At 44.0% G+C, this 25,530-nt stretch overlaps 2 protein-coding genes across 3 annotated transcripts; one reads left to right on the plus strand and one right to left on the minus strand.

Moving 5' to 3' along the window:
- Positions 1 to 1,430: 1,430 nt before the first annotated feature.
- On the minus strand, positions 1,431 to 25,128 carry mep1a.1 (meprin A, alpha (PABA peptide hydrolase), tandem duplicate 1). 2 transcript variants are annotated; one of them, XM_005449902.4, is made up of 14 exons: positions 24,209 to 25,128; positions 24,093 to 24,117; positions 23,966 to 24,010; positions 23,812 to 23,852; positions 23,524 to 23,599; positions 23,245 to 23,362; positions 22,657 to 22,832; positions 22,160 to 22,381; positions 21,885 to 22,031; positions 21,580 to 21,795; positions 18,744 to 18,989; positions 2,067 to 2,240; positions 1,863 to 1,946; positions 1,431 to 1,777 (listed from the first exon to the last, which is right to left on the minus strand). In XM_005449902.4, exons 1-13 carry the CDS (start codon positions 24,263 to 24,265, stop codon positions 1,897 to 1,899), a joined length of 1,593 nt encoding a protein of 530 aa, XP_005449959.1. In that variant the 5' UTR covers positions 24,266 to 25,128; the 3' UTR covers positions 1,431 to 1,777; positions 1,863 to 1,896. The 2 variants fall into 2 exon arrangements, with proteins under 2 accessions (XP_005449959.1, XP_005449957.1); XM_005449900.4 differs by having other exon boundaries at positions 18,525 to 18,989.
- On the plus strand, positions 2,149 to 15,962 carry LOC109197785 (uncharacterized). The gene is made up of 2 exons (XM_019353544.2): positions 2,149 to 3,126; positions 12,856 to 15,962. The coding sequence occupies exon 2, from the start codon at positions 12,856 to 12,858 to the stop codon at positions 15,160 to 15,162; it is 2,307 nt and encodes a 768-aa protein (XP_019209089.1). The 5' UTR covers positions 2,149 to 3,126; the 3' UTR covers positions 15,163 to 15,962.
- Positions 25,129 to 25,530: the final 402 nt, after the last annotated feature.

Consider the following 25,530-nt stretch of genomic DNA (forward strand, 5'->3'; position numbering starts at 1 on the left):
TCAGGGCCACCGTATTTTATATGTCATTTTTTAATAATCACAGTGAGAATATCACTCTGAGATCATGGTGTAGCTCTGTGGTGTTTCTATGCTAAATGTGTCATGATTCGGCTGTGTGGCAGGCAGGAAGTGGACCCAAACGCAAGCTCACAGAGGCAGGAATGAACTCAAAACACAGCTTTATTGCTGGAGGGAAACAGTGAAACAAACTGATAAACTACACTGGGAAACACACGGCCATGAATGAGGGAGAACGCGACACAGAACTGAGAGAGACGCAGACCTAAATACACAGAGGGTTAACGAGGGAAGTGGGAGCACACGGGGAACACAGGTGACACAGATAATCGTAACGAGACATGGCAGCTACAGCTACCCAGGGGTAGCTGTAGCTCAGAAGGTAGAGCAGGTCACCTACTGATCGCAAGGTTAGTGGTTCGATCCTCCAGTCTGTGTGTCAAGAGTGTGAATGTAGTTAGGAAGCACTCAGTTTAGAGGAAAGTGTGTGATTGGGTGAATGTGGCATGTTGTATAGAGCACTTTGAATGATCCACGAGAGTAGAAAAGCGCTGTATAAGAATCAGTCCATCCACTGTCTGAACAGAGTTTCGTCATGTTACTTTTGCACTATTATGTTCCGGCACATGTTGTTATTACATGGCTTGATTAAGGTACACATTAGGCTGACATCTGGGGTCAGAGCTGAAACTGTTCTGGGTAAGCAGTGTGTCTGCAACTGGCCTTGTGCTGGCCCATGTGTGGACCACCTCTGGCAAACCAGATCTGGGCCACCAAAGGGCCGTCATTCTTTGCCGTATGTGGGCAATGTATAAGCACATTGTGTGGGCCAGATCCGGGCCATACCAATTTTGCTATGTCAGTATCTGCTGTGCATGTGATGGAATAATGTTGGTCAGTGGGCTCTGTACACACCTGCATTTGACCTTTGGCCCACAGTCCCATAGGCAGAGCTCACCAACATCACACTAATAGTTCAGAGTAGAACGCTGTCATGTTCTCCTTCTGTTTCTGTGATATCGCATTCTTATCTTTCACTCATGTAACTCGTGATCTATAACCGATGACCAAGATTTAGCTATTGTTTTACAATAAAATCACATCATATAGATGACAACACATTTTAGCATTCTGTTAGAAATTTCTCTTTTAGTTGTATTACATTATCACACATTTTAACACAGACAGAAATTACAACTTGAACAGGTGAAATATCCATCTGGCTTGTGACATGTGCTTTTATTTACCTTCGCTGTCACACCGCCCAAACATATCTTGCACCTGCGCTTTATGAAAAAATGGAGCTGGTTATCGTGTTTATCCTTTATCATTTCTATTCAGTTTTGGCATTAGGCAGAGCTTTCTTTTCAGCAGATCACACGCAACAAAGAAAAAAAACCAGGCGTTACTTATTTTCAGAATCAGAAATACTTTATTAATCCTGAAGAAAATTATAGGTTACAGTAGGCAGTACGCTAATGGCACATGCACACTTACAAAGGAACCCTCTGACCAAACTTCACACAACCATCACATTGGAAAGACATAGTTTACTAGTTTATAGTTTTATTTTAACAGCTTTACTTTACAAAACATTTCAGTGAAAGCTTTTAATGCATATTTTAAATTGAATGTTCAGATCACCCACCAACTGACTAGATTTTGAATGTGAGCAGTTTTGAAGCCCCAATCATCCTTCATCCCCTTTTTTCATCATCACAGGTGTTTCGTCTCATCCCAGCTGGATGCTGTGATGCATCTGATTATTTTAAATGACAAACATATTTCTCAGGGTTAAACAGTGAAATATTCACAAGTGAAATGAAAAAAGGTTGACGTCTCACCTTCAGTTTCTCCAGCACTGAGGCCTGCGCGATTTTACTCTACCGGCTTAATGGGGACTTCAGTGTAGATCAGTGAGGTTATATCTAGGGGCAAAGAAGCAGTTCCTCATCATGTCTGCTTCAGCAAGTCACAATAGAGACTAGGATTTGTGTTTGGATATGAACTACATTTACACACACAAGTACTGAACACAGACCACTAACCCTCAAAGTCGACAAAAATTATGAGGTCATCATTCTTAAGGTAATTACGGCGCCTGAGGTCAAAGTGCTTGATAAAGTTCCTCCAGCCCCACGACTGTCCCCTGTAGCAGTCACAGGAGGGGTCGTACTTCCCCACCTTAGAGGGATTGTCCCACAGTAACTTTCCATCTGATGCTGGAAGAAAAGAGTTGGTGACAGTATCTGAGGAAGAATCTCACTATCTAAAACATACTATAGAAGACTTCTGACTCATATTGGTGACATCTTGCAAAAGTACAGGCAAAAAGACAAAAGTTAGAGGTAGCATGATTCTCTATAAAGTAAATCCAGAGGTTTTAGCCAGAAAACACAGGTATGGACAACATGATCTAAGATGAAGAGGAGCCAGTGTATGCTGTAAATTATTGAACTATAGTATTGAGAACTTTGTCTAGTTTAGAGGCTGTGGTGTGGAGCGTGTTGAGAGAGAGTTTAATGTGGTTAGTTTGGCTACACATTCACAGATTCCTGCTTAATCTGTAATCCGTATATCACAGGGATTTCATTACATTCCAGTTTTCTGTGGCATATAGATATTTTAATTTTTTTAGACTTTAATTATTTTTGAAGTAAAATAAGCATTTTCTAGCCTAAAAAAATCATAACAGGGTTATAATAGGCTTTATCAGAATGTGGGGAGTGTTTTTATGACTTAAAATATATAAAAATAATAAAATAAACATATGGTTTCTACTTTTTTATATATCTTGGAGGATCCTGAAGCATAACCTTCATTTTGTTCACCGTCCTTCAAAGGCCTGTTTGAGTGTTAGGACTTAATCTTAGGGTTAGGGCAGGGGTTGGCAACCCTGAGCACGCGTGCCACAGCTGGCATGCAAAGGGTTAACTGATGGCACAACCATGCCCGACTGGCCATCAGGCATACCGGGCATTTGCCTGGTGGGCCGATGGTGATTTAAATGGCGCCGGTGAGGTCGGCTGCCGTGCTGGATGCTCTGCCCCAACTTCTCTACTTTTTGCGGTTTTTCGCCACTTTTTGCTATATCTGCCATAATCTTGCATGGTGTTAAGAGATTTTGTTTAATGTTTTATTAAATAACATGCTTTCCCTAAAATAGGTTTGCGAATGTACAATGATGTTCATATATTTTATACTACATGTATCTTGTCACTACACATGCACGTGAGCCTTGCTGACTTCTGAAAATGACTGGCATAAGGAGGGTGCCACAGGAAACCTCACCTTTGCTGAGTTTGCTGAGTCTGCCGTTGGGAACAGGAACCAACTGGCTTCTGTTGCCCTTAAGATAGGCTTGACCAGTTCCTTACTGACAGTTGAACGTATATGTTTTATGCTTGTGTAAGGAGTGGTATGTTATCTCTTCCTACATGTGTCTGTGACGCAAACATGCTTGAGTATAAATAAAGTTGACTCCAAAGCCTCGGGGTGAGTACCACCCGATCACTCACCCGTGCGCACGCGCACGTAGTTCTCTGAACAAAACTCTGACTGTTTTGTATTCCTTCAATGTGTTTTATAATGTCTTACCACTGACATTTAATTGGTCCTTCGAGCCGGATTTATTGATTGATATTATATCATCTAACTATTCACAGACGGAGCCGCCGGATCCTGACGTCGTGACTACCTGCACTGTAAACCACCGCTTCTAGCGAAGCAAGGAAAGCCCAGAGTCGTAAATTCGCCTATTGGCCAGTGTCTTATACAGGTCCACGACGACAGGACTCGGTGACGCCGGGAAAAAGAACACAGCGCAACATTGAAGGTGAATATAAAGCAGCCAGAAACACTTTGCGTTGAATAATCGATTTTTAGACTGACACTGCTCAAAGTAGAAGGGTCCTGTGTGGACCAAAAGGACAGACGTGTCCCATTGTAAAACGTCCTGTGTGGACCGGGCCCTGTGTGGACCCGCACGTAAACGCTCGCCTGTGTAAGACGGGATAATTCGCCCTGTGTGGGCCCATTCCGCAACAAAAGTAAAGGTTGGTAGCTAGTGGTTTATTTCAATAACGAGAGTGTCAAATAAAAATAGGATTTTTGTTTTTTAAAGCGCGCTGAATGTTTGTTGAGGAGTAAGTGCTTCATTGAATAGGAACTCTAGGCTCCTGCACTACTCCTAGTGTTTTCCTGTGAGTACTGAATGGTGAGGAAGAGAAAGGTTGCGCATCAACGCATAAAAATTAAGTCCGCCCTGAATTTAGTTCAGGGTAGAAGGCTGACTTAATAAACCTCCTCTGACTCTAGTGCCAGAACGTCTCACAGTGTGTGTGTTGGTAGTATTAATAAATCAATAAAAATAGTATTAATAAATCAATAAAAATAGTATTAATAAATCAATAAAATAGTATTAATAAATAAATAAAAATATAAATATTGCATCGACTAAATAACATTAGAAATGGGCAACAAATCCACAAAACCCGAATTAACACCTGACGAACAGTGGATGGAGGGAAAACACCCAGGTGCAGGTCAAATAAGTGCAGATAGATGGAGAAACCCCAAAAACAAAACTAATTGCACTGCCTGGGACGGGACTGCCAACCCCGCCCCAATACAACAGCTGCACAAGTGCCTGCAGGAAGAAATAGGGAAAACTAGCGGAAAGAAAAAGGATTTGCGAATGTTTGAATATGTGAGTTTTTTTGTACCATGGCAGGAGGAAAGTAAAAGGCGTGAGGATAAGAGAAAAGAGAAGCAAAACAAACAGAGCGAAAAACCAACTACTGAGACAGTAAACCCCCTCCTTATCAGCCACCTCCCCCTGCCTCAGCCCCCCAGATAGTGAGCAACCACCAAAACTTTATCCCCCAGTCTCAAAGAATCCCTTTGTGAAACCACAAGACCCCTATGCTGCAGCTAGGCAACAGCTTAATTCAACCGCACATGAAAACCCATCCACTCTAGGGTTTCCACCACCGCTGTTCCCACCCACACTGGGTCAATTTCCGTTAATCCAGGTACCAAATCCCAATTTTGGCCGAGTAACTGGTCCTGCGGTCGACGGTGTGATCCCCAGGGATCCGAACGCGTTCACATACACATATCAACCGTGGACAGCTGAGGATCGGAAAAATGTGTTAAAGGATGTTCCCCCTTTAAACGAGGGACACCAACAGTGGAGGGACGCAGTAGACATAATACGCTCCAATTGGCTGTTAAACGGCAGAGAAATGCTACAGGTGCTCCAGGACTTATTGGGCCTGAAGCTGGCCCGGGTCCGAGGAGAGTACACAGGTAACGGGGCGGACGGGGAGGCTTTAAGAGGCGATGATTTAATTCAGGCATTAAACCCAGTTTATGAGAGGATAAGAACCATTCTGGCACCTAGGCCAGATTATGGAAAAATAGGAGAAACAAAGCAAAATGAAAACGAGTCTGCCTCTGACTTCCTGGATAGACTACGGCCAGTTTTCAGACAAAACTCAGGTCTAGAATATGATGAGGGCGTGAACACCCCTTTCGAACAACAGTTAAAAAACGCGTTTCTAAAAGGCCTCCTCCCAAAAGTCCGCGCCCACGTAGATAAACACTGGGTCACTCAAAATACTGGAAGCTTAGCTGATGCCCTACAGCATGCAGAGCACGCAGTAAAAGTGCAGAAAAACAAAGCAGCACAAACCGGAGTTTTTGTAGTAACAACAGAGGGAGGCATCGTCGCTTATGTGGGGAAAAATCCACAGCAAAGAGGGAAAGGTAGGAAACAAAACACAGGCGATAAAGAAAGGCACAAAAGGTGCTATAACTGCGACAAAGAAGGTCATTTTGCTAGAGATTGTAGGAACAAGCCTAGAGACCGAAGAGATAGACGCGACCGCAGAGAAGGCAGAGACAGAGATAGATATGAGCGCTCAGATAGACGAGATAGGCAGGACAGCGAAGAGGAGGAAGACAGTGGAGAAATGTGACTAGACTCCCGCCCCAAAGCTCAGAGCAACAACAGCAGGGATAGTACAGAAATTTTCAACATACACCAACTGCTGTTGGGCTCTGAACACAAACCCGAAGTGACAATCCACATAAATGGCAAACCGTACCTCATGTTGTGCGACACAGGAGCCTGCATGACCGTGCTGAGGGAGGAGCCACCGCGAACATATTTTTCAAAAGACGCTCGCATTGTGACCTCCGCTTTAGGGCACACCACAACACAGCTGCTGACGCGAAAACTAGATTTCCTACACTCAGATAGTAATAGATGCTGTAAATTACAATGCATTATCGATTCCAGCTGTCCTGTAAACTTACTGGGGCGAGATGGTTTAATGAAGCTAAAAATAGGTGTGGTGCCTGAGAGCAATGGCATGAGAGCAGAACTCATGCTCTCTGAAACCCATGAACTAACATGTCATTCAGATGGCGAGCCACACTATTATTGGACACTGGACCTGCCACCATTACCCCAGCTGGTTGCTACAGCTGAGCGCTATCTGCCCAGCTCATCATCTACCATGTCATTTAATGAGCTGCACAATACCATACGTTTTAAACAAACACCAGGCCCCGATTCGGAGTATGACACACAGGTCCATCGTTTAGGACCTCAAAAGCTAACACTGCAACATCTCTACGTCACAAACAGTGGAAACGCAGTGTGTTCAGTGATACAGCCCCCTAAGGTCAGAGAGTTAAATCGAATGCTTATTCCACATGTTTCTGTAGCAAAAAGCCCAGAAACTCAATGGAAAGACCTGGCCACCATCCTTAAACGAGTACAAAACGATCATTATGAGAAAACTGAAGAAACACACGGAGGCTGGCTCCAGGGCCGCAGAACTGGTTGTATGAGATATACTCTAGGATGGGTGCTAAACACACAGCCCAGTACCCACCTGGATACCTCCCCGGCCACATGCTATGTGATCGAGGAGGCAGAATGATTTATCCTAACACCCGTCGAGAACGCGGAAATAAAAATGCTTCCATCATCATTGTGGTCAAAAGGACCCACAGACGTAGGCTTAATAAAAAATGCTGACCCAGTAAAAGTAAAAATCATCTCAAAACACAGACCGATGAAACCACAATACCCACTCTCTGCAGAAGCTAGAGACGGCATACGCCCAGTAATAGCAGACATGGAGAAAGCAGGAATCCTGATCAAAACAACAAAAACAACATGTAACACGCCGATATTTCCAGTGAAAAAGCAAATACAGGAAAATATAGGCTAGTACATGATTTAAGAGCAATAAACGACATCACTGAACAAATACCACCAATAGTGGCAAATCCACACACAATTTGAACCAAGTGTCACCACGGGAACAATGGTTCTCAGTAATTGACCTGTCAAACGCTTTCTTCTCAGTACCATTACACCCCGAGTCACGTGGGCTGTTTGGCTTCACATTTGATGGCCAAAGATACACTTATACACGGCTGCCACAGGGTTTCCAAAACAGCCCCACTCTATACGCTGAAGCCCTGAAACAGTCAATGTCCTCCTGCACTCTGCCTGCTCCAGGACAGTTCCTACTTTATGTAGACGACATCCTGGTAACCGGAAACACGCAGGAAGATTGCAGGACGAACACTCTAGTGGTGCTGAGACACCTCGCAGAACAGGGACACAAAGTCTCACAACATAAATTGCAACTATGGCAACCTAAGGTCACATACCTGGGTCATGAACTAACAGGTCAGGGTCGAAGGTTATTAGACAGCAGGAAAACGGCGGTGCAAACTGCCCCAAAACCACTAACAAAACAACAAATGATGAGTTTCCTCGGCCTCTGCAATTTTTGCAGAAGTTGGATTCCGGAGTACGCTCTCAGGGTCCAACCCCTGCAAGACCTTATCTATGGGAAAAATATGGCCCTGAAGGATAAACTGACCTGGACTGCTGAAGCAGAAGCTGCCTTCACCAATCTAAAACTGGCTTTACAAACGAGCACGGTTCTAGCATTTCCAGACTATGATAAACCTTTCTATTTACACGTGGACGGAAATTCTGGATATATGAAAGCTGTGCTAACCCAAGCATTTGGGGATAAACAACGTCCACTTGCATTTATTCTTGCAAATTAGACTCAGTGGCCTCAGGCCTACCAACCTGTGTACAAGCCTGTGCAGCAGCAGCAGAAGCAGTAAAAAAGTCAGCAGACATCATACTCGGCCACCCGTTAATAGTCAAGGTCCCACACGCAGTGACCTCAATTCTATTACAAGCAAACCTATCATATTTGACACATGCCAGACAGCTGTCATATGTAGGAATATTATTGTCACAGTCACACATAAATATAGAGAAATGTGGTCAGTTGAACCCAAGCACCCTACTTCCTGCGGAAACGGATGGTGACACGCATAGCTGCCTACATAAACTTGATGAGGAAACGAAACCAAGAGCAGATATATACAGCTTGCCGCAAACAACCTTCGCAGATATCTTTGTAGATGGCTCTGCTAGCAAAAATGAAACTAGAAGAAACTGTGTGGGTTACGCAGTAACCACGATTGACACTGTCATCGAGGCACGACCTCTACCTTCCACACATTCGGCACAAAGTGCGGAACTAATAGCAGTTATCCGTGCCTGCGAACTACATAAAGATAAAGATATTAACATTCACACAGACAGTCAGTATGTCTTTGCTGCAGTACACCATTTCGCAAAAATATGGCAAAATAGGGGCATGATCACCTCCACAGGGGCACCAGTACAACATGGCAGTCATCTGAAAAAATTACTAGAAGTAATCACATTACCCAGAAAATTAGCACTGTGCAAATGTGCTGCACATCAAAAAGATGACTCTTACATCACTAAAGGAAATAACTTTGCAGATAAAGCAGCAAAAGAAGCTGCACAGCAAAAAACAAATGTTCTTACATTAACCTCGTGCTCCCTGATACCAATAGAAGTCCTTATAAACGAACAAAAGGCGGCGCCACAAAATGAAAAATCCTCGTGGTTAAAAGATGGCGCAATTCTGAAAGATGATATCATGACATGTAATGGGAAACCTATTCTACCTAAATCCCTACATAAACAGCAGCATTAGTGACACATGGGCATTGCCATTTGTCAACAGCAGGGATGGTAGATATTCTTTCTAAACAATTCTACTCAAAAAATTTTGAAAACTCAGCTAAAGCATATATAAGAACATGCATGATATGCCAAAAACATAATGCACAGGGAAATTTGAGGCCAAAGAGAGGCCATTTCCCAACACCGCCACATCCTTTTCATACGATACACATGGATTTTATCCAATTACATAAACACCAACAAGTAGAATATGCACTAGTAATCATAGACGTATTCTCAAAGTGGCCAGAAATCTACCCAGTGAAGAAAAATGATGCAATCTCGGTGGCAAAATGTTTGTGTAATCATTTTATCCCAACATATGGAATACCAAATCTAATAAGATCTGACAATGGCACACACTTTGTAAATGAAGTAATATCAAAAGTCTCCGAAGCGCTAGGTTTCAGCATAAAACATCACTGCTCATACCACCCACAGAGTGCAGGGCTGGTAGAAAGAACCAATGGCACTATAAAACAAAGGTTAAGGAAATGCATGGAGGAAACTGGTCGCCCATGGCCTGAATGTGTAGGTCTGGTCAAAATGTGGATGAGACTAACACAAGGCTCACAGAAACTGACACCCTTCGAAATAGTACATGGGCGACCCTTTCCTCTACCCATTACAAGTGAACCGATAGATAAATCCATAAGAGAAACAACGCTGGCAGAATGGATGACAAAACTGTTGGAAAACAAGGAAATAGTTTTGAACAATCAACTGCCGAGTGATTCTTTTTCAGTCTCTTCCAGGTTGAAACCAGGGGATTGGATCCTGATAAAAGTGCTCCAGAGGAAAAACTGGTCCTCCCCGAGGTGGGAAGGACCCTACCAAGTCCTCCTGGCCACACCAACAGCCTGCAAAATTGCTGAACGCCCCTCCTGGATCCACCAAAGCCACACGAAGAAGGTCGAACTACTCCAGGATTCATCGACGTCAGCCTAAAGTGAGCAACAGCCTAGATTCCAGTCCTCCCTAACCTCCGGTGTTCGCTCGGTGGGGAGTAGGGTGATCAGTGGCAACACTTGGGATCCCACTCCTCTGGCTGAGGTCTACTCACCAGGGGCCCTGGGAGTGACAAGGGGTCGAGAAGAAACTCACTCACAAAACAAAGAAGATCTAAAGACACCAAAAGTGCTGCAATGACACTTGTCATCACAGTACTATGTACACTCTTGTGGTTGGTGGCCATCAAGAGCCAGGTGAATGGATTCAACCCCTGTAACGAAACGGCCGCAACACAGGTCACAACCACAGCAGACCTGTACCTGTGTTACAACCAAACTAGCTTCTCGTCAACAGTATGGATTCCCCTGAACTCATTCCATATCGGAGGATACTTAGGGAGCCAGTGGCCTGGATATGACTGGTACCTGTCAAGCTCAGATGCCACCAACCCAGGCTGGGACACAGTCTTCACCTATACTGGAAACGACTGGACACCAACGCCAACACAAGGATCTGCTAGAAATTTGTCTAAACAGCTGAATCTGACTAAGACAAACACGCATTTGGTGGTCAACTTCCACACAACAAGCCACCCACTACTGGAAAACCCACCTAAATCACAGAAGAGGACCTATGTGGTTCCACAGACGTCATCATCACACACTGGAACATTGGCGGGCAGCTCTAGCTGCTACCACCTAACCTTGTTCATATATAAGAGTGGTAAAGACCCCACCATTTCTTATCTATATGTAACAACCTCACCAGGAATGAAGAAAGCAACGCCAATACGACCACCGTCACAAGCAGCGGCCCCGCCTTGACCAAAGGGCCACTCTCAACATCTATGACCACAGTAGTCATAGCCGGACCAGAACTGGAAGCCGACGACTGGTTTAGAATTACCACAGGCATTTCAGGACATTCCAATAACTGGCTATTGCTGGCAGAACAGGCAGCTCGAGATGCCAACGATGACTGTATGGTCTGCCTAGGGCCACGACCAACACTAAGAGTAGTACCTGCGCCGATTGAAGAACAATGCCTGGTAAAGGTCATGAACTCCACTAACATAGAAGACATCAACTGCACGAAGTGGGATAAGATCTTTCCTTTAACAGGACCGGAGAAGAGAAAACCTATATTTGCACGAGACGTTACAGCGACCAATCACACCTGTATCAACATGACCGGACCAGGTGAGCGCATAGGCACGCTGAACGACTCAAGCTGCCTGACTCTCACAGACGTGGACCCCCTATTCAACCCAGTGAGCAGAGCTGACATCTGGTGGTGGTGTGGAGATCCACAAATCTACGATCGACTGCCCAGGAATAAGACCGGAATGTGTGGCCTGATATCTCTCCTACTACCAGTTCAGGTTATAAAGCTTTCAGTGATTGACATCACCATGAATGCTGAACGACAATGGTTTGCAAGCCGGAAGAAAAGATCGGCTCCAGCCCCAGCGCAACCCGAGCCCGATCCAACGTATATAGACGCCATAGGAGTCCCCAGAGGAGTACCAGATGAATACAAACTAGTGGACCAGGTGGCTGCTGGTTTCGAGTCATCAGTATGCTGGTGGTGCACTATCAACAAAAACGTGGACAGAATAAACTATGTTCACTATAACGTGCAGCGATTAGGCAATCTGACCATGTCCGGACTCCACGCAGTAGCTGAGCAACTGAGAGCCACATCCCTAATGTCGTTCCAGAATAGGGTCGCACTGGACATGCTCCTGAGTGAAAAGAATGGGGTATGTTCAATGTTTGGAGAACAATGCTGCACATTCATACCCAACAATACAGCGGCGGATGGAAGCCTCACCACAGCCCTGGAGGGTTTAAAGACCCTAAATGAAAAAATGAAAGAACATTCGGGAGTCGACACTTCGATGTGGAACAGCTGGATGGATATGTTCGGGAAGTACCGTACTCTGGTGTCATCAATTCTAGTGTCCATGGCTGTGTTTGCAGCAATACTCACTCTATGTGGATGTTGTTGTATTCCCTGCATTAGAGCATTAATCAACAGACTCATAGCAACTGCCATCACACCACATGTTACGTTTCACCAAGAGACGATGATGTTGCTTACACATCAGGACCGAAACACAGACTTTGAAGAAGAAGACAATTTTTAATTATTGTCAACAAAGTGAAAACAAACCTAAATGTTGATCATATCAATTTTACTAAATGATACTCTGGTTGAAAATGTATACACAAGTGACTAGAAGTTGAAGTATGTAAAAAATATTTGAACAACAGCAGGGAATGTTAAGAGATTTTGTTTAATGTTTTATTAAATAACATGCTTTCCCTAAAATAGGTTTGCGAATGTACAATGATGTTCATATATTTTATACTACATGTATCTTGTCACTACACATGCACGTGAGCCTTGCTGACTTCTGAAAATGACTGGCATAAGGAGGGTGCCACAGGAAACCTCACCTTTGCTGAGTTTGCTGAGTCTGCCGTTGGGAACAGGAACCAACTGGCTTCTGTTGCCCTTAAGATAGGCTTGACCAGTTCCTTACTGACAGTTGAACGTATATGTTTTATGCTTGTGTAAGGAGTGGTATGTTATCTCTTCCTACATGTGTCTGTGACGCAAACATGCTTGAGTATAAATAAAGTTGACTCCAAAGCCTCGGGGTGAGTACCACCCGATCACTCACCCGTGCGCACGCGCACGTAGTTCTCTGAACAAAACTCTGACTGTTTTGTATTCCTTCAATGTGTTTTATAATGTCTTACCACTGACACATGGGCATCATGCAAAACACACAAATTCGCTACAGTAGAGAGACTCTGGTTTCTATTGGTCTACAATACACGAACATTTCACCATGTTTAACTCCAGACCCAACCTGGCCAAAGGAGATCCTGAGAGAGAACAAAGGACGCGACCCTAAGCGACGGCCTCGAGGGAAACGAGCCGGCATCAGGAACAGGCTACGGGCTCGTGCACACCGCGCACCCATGCCCAGTATCCTGCTAGCCAATGTTCAATCCATCGAGAACAAGCTTGAGGACCTCAGAGCCAGAATCAAGTTCCAGAGAGACATTCGGGACTGCAACCTCCTCTGCTTCACCAAGACTTGGCTGAACCCAGCGATACCAGACCACGCCGTGCAGCCGGCGGGGTTCTTTTCAGTTTACCGCATGGACAGGACAATGGAGTCGGGGAAGAAAAGAGGTGGTGGAGTGTGTTTGATGGTGAACAACAGATGGTGCGACAGCACAAACATCTCCCCACTCACACGCTCTTGCTCGCCCAATCTGGAACTTTTGATCATTAAATGTCGCCCTTTCTATCTCCCTCGGGAATTCACTGCGGTCATTGCCTGCACTGTTTACATTCTGCCTCACGCGGACTCGGAGACTGCCTTATGTAAGCTGCATCAGGCTCTCACACATCAACAAACACTTCACCAAGATGCCGCACTCATTGTTATGGGAGATTTTAACAGAGTGAATCTCAAACGGACATTCCACAACCTTCACCAGCACATCAACTGCCCCACCCGGGGCACTAGGACATTAGACCACTGCTACACCCCGTTCAAGAACTGTTACAAGGCTCAGCCCCTGCCGGCATTTGGAAAATCGGACCATGCCGCCATCTTCCTCATGCCTGCCTACAAACAAAGGCTAAAGCAGCAACCACCAATCAGGAGGGAGGTCGCTCGCTGGACAGACCAATCAGTGGCCGCGCTGCAGGACGCACTGGATGACGCAGACTGGGACATGTTTCGGCGCAGCTCTGATGACATCAACATGTTTACGGAAGCGGTTGTGGGATTTATCGGGAAACTAGCGGACGACACAGCAGAAAGAACTATCATCCGAACGTTTCCCAACCAGAAGCCGTGGGTGGATAAAAACATCCGCGATGCTCTGAGATCACGCACCGCTGCCTACAATGAAGGGCTCGTCTCCAGTAATATGGACCTATACAAGGCTGCGTCCTACAACGTGCGCAGCGCGGTCAGAAAGGCAAAGCGGAGCTACGGGGAAAAACTAGAGTCACAGCTACGACAGTGCGACTCTAGGAGCCTGTGGAAAGGACTGCGGACTATAACGGACTATAAACGACCAGCTTCTTCAATGATGAATGCCAATGCTTCACTGGCTGATGAGCTGAACACGTTTTATGCTCGCTTCGACGCCGCAGCAATTAAAACAACAAACGGCTGCGCGTGCTCGGAGTGCACCAGTGAAGACAAAGCCTTCATCATCACAGAGCATGCCGTGAGGAACACCTTCAGGAGGGTGAACACCAGGAAGGCAGCAGGACCAGATGCAATCCCAGGCCGGGTCCTGAGAGCCTGTGCTGATCAGCTAGCACCGGTGTTCACGGAGATCTTCAACCTCTCCCTGGCCCAAGCAGTGGTTCCCATGTGCTTCAAACAGTCCATTATTGTTCCTGTTCCAAAGAAACAACAGCCCGCTTGCCACAATGACTACCGTCCAGTAGCACTGACTTCAATTGTGATGAAGTGTTTTGAAAGACTGATGAGAGATCACATCACTTCTTCACTTCCTGCCACCATCGACTCACTTCAGTTTGCTTACCGGACTAATCGTTCCACAGACGATGCCATATCTCATCTGCTCCACACATCCCTGAGTCACCTGGACACTGGCAGAGGGAATTATGTTAGGATGCTGTTCGTGGACTACAGTTCAGCATTCAACACAATAATTCCCTCTAAGCTTTTCACCAAGTTGATGGATCTAGGACTCAGCTCATCACTGTGTCATTGGATCCTCAACTTCCTCACAGACAGACCCCAATCAGTGAGGGTGGGAAAACAAGTCTCCCCCTCCATCTCACTCAGCACTGGAGTGCCTCAGGGCTGTGTTTTAAGCCCCCTGCTGTACTCACTGTACACTTATGACTGTGTAGCCACATCAGACACCACCTCCATTGTCAAGTTTGCTGACGACACTGTTGTTGTAGGCCTGATCTCCGACAACATCGAGACGGCCTACCTGGAGGAGATTAGGAACCTGGAGACCTGGTGCCAGGAGAATAACCTCCTCCTAAACATCAGACTAAGGAGCTGATCGTGGACTTCACTACAAAGCAGGCAAGGAATTACAAACCCCTCATCATCAGTGGCATGCCAGTGGAGAGAGTGGACAGTTTCCGATACCTGGGTGTCCACATCACTCAGGACCTGTCATGGTCCTGTCACATCAACACCCTGGTTAAGAAAGCCCGTCAGCGTCTCTTCTTCCTCAGAAGACTTAGAGACTTCCATCTGCCACTGAAGGTGCTCAAGAACTTTTACTCCTGCACCATCGAGAGCATCCTGACGGGAAACATCTGCACCTGGTTTGGGAACAGCACCAAGCAGGACAGACGAGATCTGCAAAGAGTGGTGCGCTCGGCCGAACGCATCATTCAATCAGAGCTCCCTGACCTGCTGTCCATCTACACCAAGCGGTGCAAGTCCAAAGCTAGGAAGATTATGATGGACCTCTCCCATCCCAACAATGGACTTTTCTCACTGTTGAGGTCTGGGAAGCGCTTCCGCTCCCTTAAGGCCAAAACAGAGAGAATGAGGAGGAGCTTCTTCCCCCAGGCTATTCGAGCCCTGAACCAGGTGTAGGACTGGACTCTCCCACACACATCACATCACTATAAGACTGGACATTTCCTATGATTTATAATCTTTATAATCTCTTTCTGCTATTTGCACATTTTTTACTGTAAATTTCTAAGTTAATTTGTAAATTTTGTAGTAACCTGTAAATTGTAAATACTGTAAAACTTTTTTCTGTCATTTAATGGTCGGGCATTGTACAGCTACAAGCATTTCACCCCTATGTCATACTGTGTATGGTTGTGTGTGTGACAAATACAATTTGAATTTGAATTTGAATTTGAATTTTAGTTTTTACGGGCCGATGGTTTTTTTTGTTGTTGTTGTTTTTGTAACGGTATACACAATGAAAGGTGGTGGCCACAGAGGCCAGCAGGTGGATGAGGGAAAGGGGAGGCAGGAAGAGGAGAGACCCGAGGTGGCCGCCGGTCCGAGTGTCAGGTGAACTAAACTTCAGGTAAGAAGTTATGACCTGCAGTCTATCTGGGTCAGATATAAACCAAGTTTAGGTGGAGTTTATTTTCATTGTGCTGACTTTTTACAGTCAGTTACAATAACTCGTACTGCGTACTAGCTAGCATGACGGAGTTTCTATACAGCTGGGTGGGTACTGTGATGTTACTGATAGTGAACTTTATTTTATTCATAAGGTTAGTTAGTAGAGTTGCCAACTGTCCCGTAAAAAACGGAATCGTCCCGTATTCAGAGAAAATATTACGCGTTTCGTATTGAGCTGAAAAGGAACACAGTTTGTCCCGTACTTCACCTAGAATGGAAAAAGACACAAAGCTGGAGTTTGTCTGCGTCTTTATGCTGCAGCTGCCTCTTCTTCTCTCATTCTCCCCCCTCCCTCTCCTGTTGCTACTTCAATCGTGAAACTGATCAATGATCAGCTGATCAGCTTTTCTCTCTTGTTTGTTTATCGGTCACTTTGTGTCAGAAAGAGGAAACCAGCGGATGTCGTGCTAAACAACAGCAGCACGTTTAAGCTTGATCAGCTGTTGTTAGAATTTATTTAATATCAATTTCTAGTAGCTGATGTTTGCTGGAGCCACAGCCGTAAAAGCTGCTGGTCATGATGTTGGTTTGGATATGTGGTGAGAGGGAAACATGAAGATGAAACCAGGAGATGTCTTTACTGAATCATCAGAGCTGAATAGGTGATGGAGAAACAGGTTTACCTTTAAAGTGGCATGAATGAGTTGAAGGGAAGTTAGGAACTGTTTCTGAGAGACAAATAACACCAGGATCCTTTTCTAAGTAGCTGACAGCTGGTAACTGTGCAGGGGCGGGTCTAGCAAAGTGATGCCAGGGGGCCAGGTAGGGCATTAACAGGGAAACAGGGGCACAAAGAAATACTTTTCTTTCTTATTCTCATTTAAAATGTCTAGCTTTTAATAAATAATTATCTGAATCTTACAACCAAAGTTTTTATCTGAACTTGTAATTGGCTAAAAATAACTTAGCCTACCGGTGAGAGGGATGTTGCTAGCTAGCAGTTTTTTCAAGCGATGTTGAAATTTCCACATTCTGACACTTCAAATGTTTCAGGAGCTGTCCACTCAGCGCAGCATCAGCACCGCGGAAATACACGGATACATCCGTAGACTCGAGACAGAATTCCCGATGCATTTTTGGGACTTTCAGGTGTATGGACCAATGTTTTCTTTTCTGATCAAACCAGAAAGCTTTAATGAGCAATTGGATTTGTCTCACATTAACTGGCTGGACACAGAGGACATCGAAATGCAGCTGATTGAACTGAAAAGCTCTGTGGTGGTCAAAGTTTGCAGAACTACGAACACAGCAGGAATCCATAGCTGCATGTTCATGGAGCTTGCATTTTCACCAGCTGGACATCACTACCTGAGAAGTTTAACTGTCTTCAGAACATTGCAGAGGCCTTATTGACAGTATTTGGCTCTACATATCTGTGTGAGCAGATTTTCTCTCACATGAAGAGTGTCCTCAGGTAGCCGTCTGAATGCTGGACACTCAGAGACCTGTGTCCCTGAGTGGGAGACCAGAGATCACATTAACATGTGTGTCCCTGTATTAACAAACATGCCATATTGGCCCAGTTTATTTTTCTTATCATTGTTGAGAGGAGACCATAAATAGCATTTGCATTTACTGTTGTACAGTTCATTTGCTGTTATGGAGTTCTTGTTATGGATAAAAAGTGTCTTTTTTTGTTTCAAAATAGCTGATAACCATTCGCTGATAGCTGCCAACATCTGCCAACAAATATAATAATTCTATAAAGTTGTTCTATATAGTGTGTAACTGTTAGTATAGAGCGTTATTAAATTTATTGCTAATGCAATCATATGGCACATTGACTTCTGAGGAAATTTTAGATGGCATTCATCATCAGAAAGGTTGCCGACCCCTGGGTTAGGGTATGGGTAAGTTAGTTATGATAATTTCACTTGGCTTGGGAATACACTAATGTCACTGAATGTCCCCATAATGATAGCTATGTGCCCGTGTATGTATGAGTCCATCACCCAGCACACAAAGCAAGCAGCAGTAACTCTAGGCAAAATTCAAGTAATTGAGAAAAACCTTTAGCCAAAGTTTTTCGGCTCATCTACACAACATCACGTTCAAGACTTCCTCAGATCATTGGCACACAAAGGCTGCAGGATCTAATGAACCACTATTACGAATGGTAAACAACAGAAAGACAGATTGCGACAATTATTAGTCAGACAGAGAGACTGTATCCAGACCAGTCATCAAACTACTACACTCCAAGTACTGCATCATTACGGTGCCCTGGTCTCTTTGCTCCCTTGGGGCATTAAACATACTTACTCGTCCTCATGTCAGTAGTGAGACTGCGAGCAGAGGACATCCTCAGCTTAATGTCTGGGTCTTGGTCCATCACCACTAACGTGGCCTGTCTGTTTACTGCTGGCCACTGCATCACCACATCATTCTCCCCACTGGCCAAGTGGAAGTACAGCCCGGTGTAGTTGCCTGTGTAATCAGTGTAACTTGACAAAGGTATGACACGAACACCATAACCGTAACCTTCAGGGCTGTAGAAGCGTGGGCTGTCGATAACTGTGCTGGTGTCAGCCATTTCCATGATCTTGGAGAAGTTCTGGATTCGCCACGCAGCATTGGGACAGCGCGTCTCGGTCAGGCTGATGTCATCGATATAGATGCCACCGGTGGAAGCAGAGGGGTCCCCACGCACAGCTTGGAAAGCATAGCGGAATTTCACATCCACTTCCAACTGAATATGGGTGATCTTCCACGTATGGTCAGCATCCGCTGGGTAACAGAAAGGAATGAGAGGATAAATTGTTAATATTAAACAAAAATAACCAAAGTAAAAATGAAATGAGGATTTTAAATGATGATTTCATTAATGGGAGAAAGAAACTTAGCCCATCAACCCAGCCCTAATGAAAAAGTGGACCAATCACCTTTCGACTCATCCTCTTCAGCCCCCACATCTTCTTCGCTAAACCTCTGCACTTCGTAATTCACTAACCGTCCCTCATCTTTCCCCCCCTTTTTGTCAGTTAATAAAAGTACTCCTTCCATCTGCTCAACCAACACATTCTCACTCCCAAAGCGTAATATTTTACGCTAGGTGACAAATCGTCAACATATTACGCTTCCGGGCACCCAACGTGTCCCTAAATGACAAGATCGGAAAGATTAGACAACATGAGAACCATTTGGAATCAATCTACACATGTTCATTCATTTTACTTAAAATAGTGGAAAACACTATTTAACGTCATTAAAGTGCTGGTTAAGGTTAGGGATCAGGTTAGGATTAGGGCTGAAAAACATGACTGGAACGTGTATTATCACGGGACTGTCATTCTACTGGATTTCACCCATAACCTGGCGCGTAGCATAAGAATGCGGAAGGTTACCTTTCGCGTTCCTCAGGAACGACGCGGGATGTGACAAATCGTCAGGATGTTACGCCTCTGGAGTGAGAATGGGCTAGCTCAACATACTCTGTTCACTTGTTTGCACATTTCCATATCTTTCCTTACTCACCCAAATCCACTGCATATGCTTTTCAGCTCAAAATCTCTGCCTGGACAATTGATAAAGTCCTTTTCTCTCCTTTTCTTTCATTTTCAATGAATATGTTAATAAATCGAATCGCCTAGTGCCAAAGGTAATAACAAACAAATGTAATAATATTCAGGCAAAACATTTGCAGCCTTAAATATACCTGAAACTAATATTGTAAAGTCTTAACTTTATAAAACAAAATACCTTGAGGCAACTGTTGTAAATTAGTGCAAGTTTGAAAAGGTGGAATTGGTAAATGGACTGGACCTTGTACAGCTCTTTTCTAGCATACTTGAGCACTTTATACCACTTGCCTCATTCACCCATTCATCGGGCACTTTGTTTCAACATGGAAGTGCTTTCGATCTAACATTCACACTCCACTGAATACATTAGTGAGCAACTTGGAATTCAGCATCCTTCCCAGGGATATTTAGATAGGAAACTAGAGCAGCCAGGGATTGAACCAGCAATCCTTCAGATTAGTAGATGATCTACTCTAACTCCCAAGCTACAGCTGCCACGGAATTCAAGTCATTGCAGTCAAATGAATTGTATAGACTACAATCCGATACTTCCTAGCTACTTTGTAATCTTCAGACTGCACCTTCTGCAGAGATGTAGTCCACCTGTGTGCAGTTCCTCCACTCTTGTACGTCACCCTGTGTTCCTCCCTCTTCCTGAAATGTGTTGTTCACCGCAGCCATTTTCATCCTTTTTGCTAAATCCACTACTATGTGTCCTTCTGCTGTTCTCTCCTTAAAACCATACCTACCCAACACCTCCTCATCCCCTCTGTTAGCTTCACTTACATCTCTTCTCAAGTCCACATCCTCCCTCCTGGGTACACTCAATTTTTCTGTTTCTCTTCTAACTGACATCCAACCTGAGGAGTGTACGCACAGACAACATTCAACGTCACCAGCTTCAAACTCATGATCCTGTCTGACACTCACTTCACCTCTACAACATGTCACAAACTCTTCTTCCTCGATTACCCCTAATCAATTTCTCTTCCTACCTACACCATGTTAGAACAGCTTGTTCCTCACGGCTACCTGGTCTTTTGTACACACACACACACACTACATCTACCTTCATTCATTCCATCACTCTCACCTCCACACTCCTGCTTTTCCTTCTCTGACGCTGCATCCTACCAGAACTTCCCGCTATTCCCTTCCTTTGTCTTCCTACAACAGCAGCACAGTTTTCATCGTGGCTGGGTTCTATAGTAGTTTTTCCCCTTAATAAAGGAAATAATCATTTTAACATTTGTGTATTTACTTAGGTTATTTTTGTGTGACAAATATGCAAAAAAACTCCAAGATATCAGGAAGAGGAAAACAGTTTTTCAACAACCCTGCACAGATGTCATAACTCAAAGAACCGCAACTTTCCATTTTTGAATTTTTTGTTTGTGTATGCAAATTGTGACGTAAGAACCAGCAATTGACCTGGTACACCATAAAAGTCAGTAGAGACTAAAAGAAGAGGAAGAAACCACTTGTCTTGCTCAATCTATTGGTCAAACCAACCAGACTAGCAGACACATAAAATAAAGATGCAACAGAAACATTTCACCAGTGCTGTACCTGAGAGAACGTGTTAACTGTCGGTATGGTTTATGTTGGGAGGATGACTTGAAATAACATCATTTGAATGCCATTTTTATTCTGCTGAGAAGTTAAGCAAATGTTCCAATGAACATTTGCCTTGATGCAAAGCTGTTTGTTCAGACATTTGCTTCAACTTCATGAGGAAGCTTAAGGCATTTTCTGTGAAATGCTCATCCTCGCTAACCTGCTCATTCGAGAAGTACCATAAAAAGTGCGTATTTTCTTCATCCTGCGAACAGTGTCTGTGCCATCATCTGTCTTGACCCATATCACCAGCCTGTCCGCGGGGCCCCCTGTCATCTTGTAGAAGAACTGCAGACACTGAAGGTTCCTCTTGGGGTAGAGGATTCGTGATTCCAGCATAGCAGACTCCTGAGGCTCCCCAGTCATAGTGTTGAAGTGCATGAAGTATCCAGCATCTAAAAAAAATAAATAAACATAAGACAATATATAATAATGTTTCATTCTCTCTGAAATTACAGTAAACATGAAGAGACATTATTCAGACCTCTGCATTGTCCCAGGAGTGTGTGATCCAGTGCGCCTGCAGAGCTCTGAGTGTGGACCCACTTCACATCATCAGAGGAGGCCTGGATCATCCCACAAATGCTTGCATACTCAAAGGCACACTGATCCAGCAGGGTGAGCGGGCCAGCTGTATGAGAATGAGAGGAGAGGTATGCACATAGGAATGTTTTTTACACAGTCCTATAGCTGTCAGATTTAAATAAATACATGAATATAGTTGACTGATTGAAGCCCAGTGCGACAACATATACATACAGCAGTTGTACATCCTGTTGAGCCTGAGGGTGTCCATCTTGCTGAAATCAAGGTACTGGCCAATAATATTGTAGAACTCTGGGATTTTGGTGGTGATAGTGGGGATGGATTCATTCTTATTGAAGGAGAAGGGCCTGTAGTGCATGACGGACTCATAGTCGTATGCAGTGTTTTGATCAGTGATGAAGTCGTCATTGTATTTGTTGAAGTTATGTTGAAGTCCTGCAGGAAATGTTCTCTTATTTAATAAGTGTTATCATAAAAAACAATCATAAATAATTGTACATTTGACACTTCAATTATGTGTCACAATACAATGCATCATAGCATTACACTATAATGATCGTTGTATGTATGTTTGCATGCTCCCTGCCTCTCGTGCACACCGCAGGGTTTGCTAGTGTAATTATTTATGCAGCAGTACACTTTATCCTAATATTTTTTCAGTCAATTTCTACGTAGAAAATGGCTAAATAGAATGAAGGAACTACATATACCTGGCGTAACCTGGTCCAGCCAGATGTTGACATAGTCATCCCGGTCCATGCGGGATTGTTCATGGTAAAATCCCAGCGCATGGAGCAGCTCATGCTCAACCACCGCCTTGTGGTCACAGCCTGGTCCCAGTGACAGGATCTGACCTGTCTGCTGGTCACCAACACTAGAAAAGCACCTATGGGAGAGGAAGCTTTTGATAACAAATTATAACTGCAAATGTTCAAAGCTTGAAAATCAAGTCACCAGTTATGACATAACCCCTCCAAAGAAACTAAGGAAATTACCAACTGTTTTCAAGTAGTACACAATAGTACTGGTGTACTATTGAGTACTATCGGTACTTTTTGTCTAAGCAAAACAAGGTTACCCACACATTCTTGATAAACATTAGACAGTACAAGGATAAGTGTAGATATAAAATGTTAATAACTAAAGGTAAATAGTGCAACCCTAAGCCCTTTGGACAGTGTTCCTCTGTGAAACTTCGTCATCTAGCCTGAACCTAAATGCACCGCTGAGTCCACCAAAACCATTGGTGTCACAGTTTATGACTGTAGTAAATATTTGTGAGGAAGCTAGTCTCATACCCTCCTCTCTTTTCAAACTTGATGTAGGTCTTCTCTCCCTCATAAGGCTTGAAGTCAACGCAAGACTTGAGCCTGTACATTTCAAATGCCTGGTGGACGCAGCCTTTGGCATTCAGATCTGCGAAGCAAAGGAAACAGTCACAATTCTCACAGGATATGTTTCATCAGGCACTTTTATAGAGCAAACTGACTTCTGGAAAGATTTGCAGCTTCTTCCTCATTGTCTGATAATCAGAAGGCAAAAAGTGAGACTAAGTGTGAGTCATTAAAGGAACTCACCCAAATCATCACCAAGAATGTAAGGGATCGGAAATTTCCATCTGTATCTTCGGTCAATGAGGGCATTCCTCCCTTTCTGCAGCATGAGAAAGTGTTAAAAACACAGAGATCATAAATGTTATCTAGTATGATAAAAACACAATAAAAGTTGTTTTATTATCATAATTATAACTTTAGTTACTTAAAAACAAGATTAACAGTGATGAGACAAAGCTGCAAATTAAGCAATTCCAAAATGCTCAGCAGCTATTAAGCAAAAGCCTGGTCTGCACTCCGATTACAACTTACGGGAATTAAAATGTCCCCTTCAAACAGGTTGGCATCTGATCCTACAGCACGGTAAAAAAAGAAAAGAAAAAGAAACTGTGTTTAACTGCATCAGCAGCAGCACCAAGTATGCAACAGTTTTGATATTACAGCCATTACGTGTTACATATCTCACCCAAGTTTAAGATAGGATTCTCATCTTCTCCATTCTCATACACCTCTGTAACGAAAACAGACTTGGCTCAAAGTCTTTCCACTTCTCTAAAAAGTTCAAGCCTTTCAAGTATCATCTTTGCACATACCGTGTACTTCAGGGGAAATTGGTATCTGCAAAACACACACACACACACCAAGACGTGCAGGTAAACATTCAGTCTCTTCTTTTAAGTCTCCCTAGAAATGCTGAATGGATACTTACAGTGTATGAAGTGTGCAGAACCACTAATCCCAACAATAACAGCACTCTCTCCATCATGATGCAGCGTGTCCCCACGTAAATGCTGCTTCTTTGGTTTACAAATAATACGACCTTTGGAAGTGGAGGAGCTTTATGCCAGCTGTAAACAGTAACTGAGGGACTTTGACTCAAATTGTTACTGATTTGTGGGTGTTTTCACATGTGCATCAGCCTGAGGTGGCGTGAATATCTCTGCCCTTCCTGTCTTAGGCTATTGCCTGGGTATTATTAGATTCTCTGATGGCAACCCAGAATTCAGTGTAGCAATCAGTCAGGAGCACAAATGCTGATTTTTTATGTGATATGTGAGGAAACTCCTTTGCAGTCAGCACACCCATCATTATGACTTTTTACTATGCCTTTCTGGAAAGCATCATGACTTTCGCCATTACCTGCTGGTTCCATTACCTCAGCCTTCTGAACAGGAACAGACTGCAGCACACTGCATCAGTGTGATCTAAAATCATTGGCCTGCCTGTCAGAACTCTGGCACAGGTTTTCATCAACGACCCCTCTCACATTCTTCCCCTGCATTTCAATGGCTCCTCGCTGGGCGACGCCTCCGCTGCATTTCCTGCAGGACTGAGAGGAGGAGAGCCACCTTTGTCCCCAAAGCCACCCTGCTTAGACCATTTCCCACACCCATAAACATAAACTACTCTACAGTCTTTTTATACTGCAGACACTTTACTCACTTTTAGTCACTTACAGTTATTTATTCACCTTCAGTCACTTTAATTTTAAAACTGTGTATATACTGTATATTCTGTGTATTTATTATCTCACTCTTAGTGCCTGTTTATGCCCTGTCCTTATCTTCAATGCCATGCTGCTCTGTTGTATCTTAATTGCCCCTTGGGGATAAATAGTCTTTCTGATTCTGATTCTGATATATTCACGTGGTAATCCAAAGCATAAGGCCCACTCTCCCTAGTTCTACCTATGCTCGCTCACTGTTCTTCAGGTGTTTTGACTTCAAATGTGTAGGCAATTTGATAAAGTTGTGGGTTTTAAGTTAAAGTCTCGATTGTCTATATTTTCCCGTGGGTATTTAAAATCAGACGTTTATTTTTTTATGACCAAATCTAATCGCTAGATGGGGACAGATACCCAGTTTTTACCAGTACGGCGCTCGGTACTACTGCGCACGCACATGCTACATAAAGCCATACGTAACCCCGGTAGACGGTACAGTGGACACTTTCTATGTTAAATCCACACAGAGAGGGGAAGGAGCCAGTTAAAACCTATAATTCACTCCAACCCTGAAAACAGTCACGCTC

The sequence above is a fragment of the Oreochromis niloticus genome, linkage group LG15, assembly GCF_001858045.2.
Source record: "Oreochromis niloticus isolate F11D_XX linkage group LG15, O_niloticus_UMD_NMBU, whole genome shotgun sequence".
Classification (NCBI taxonomy): domain Eukaryota; kingdom Metazoa; phylum Chordata; class Actinopteri; order Cichliformes; family Cichlidae; genus Oreochromis; species Oreochromis niloticus.

Coding starts and splice junctions, on each gene's coding strand:
- LOC109197785 (XM_019353544.2), top strand. CDS start 12,856: ATGGGCATCATGCAAAACACACAAATTCGCTACAGTAGAGAGACTCTG.
- mep1a.1 (XM_005449900.4), bottom strand. CDS start 24,265: ATGATGGAGAGAGTGCTGTTATTGTTGGGATTAGTGGTTCTGCACACT. Junction 22,032..22,159: donor CAACAGGATGTACAACTGCT/GTATGTATATGT, acceptor ATTCTCATACAG/CTGGCCCGCTCACCCTGCTG. Junction 1,947..2,066: donor AATTTTTGTCGACTTTGAGG/GTTAGTGGTCTG, acceptor CTTTGCCCCTAG/ATATAACCTCACTGATCTAC.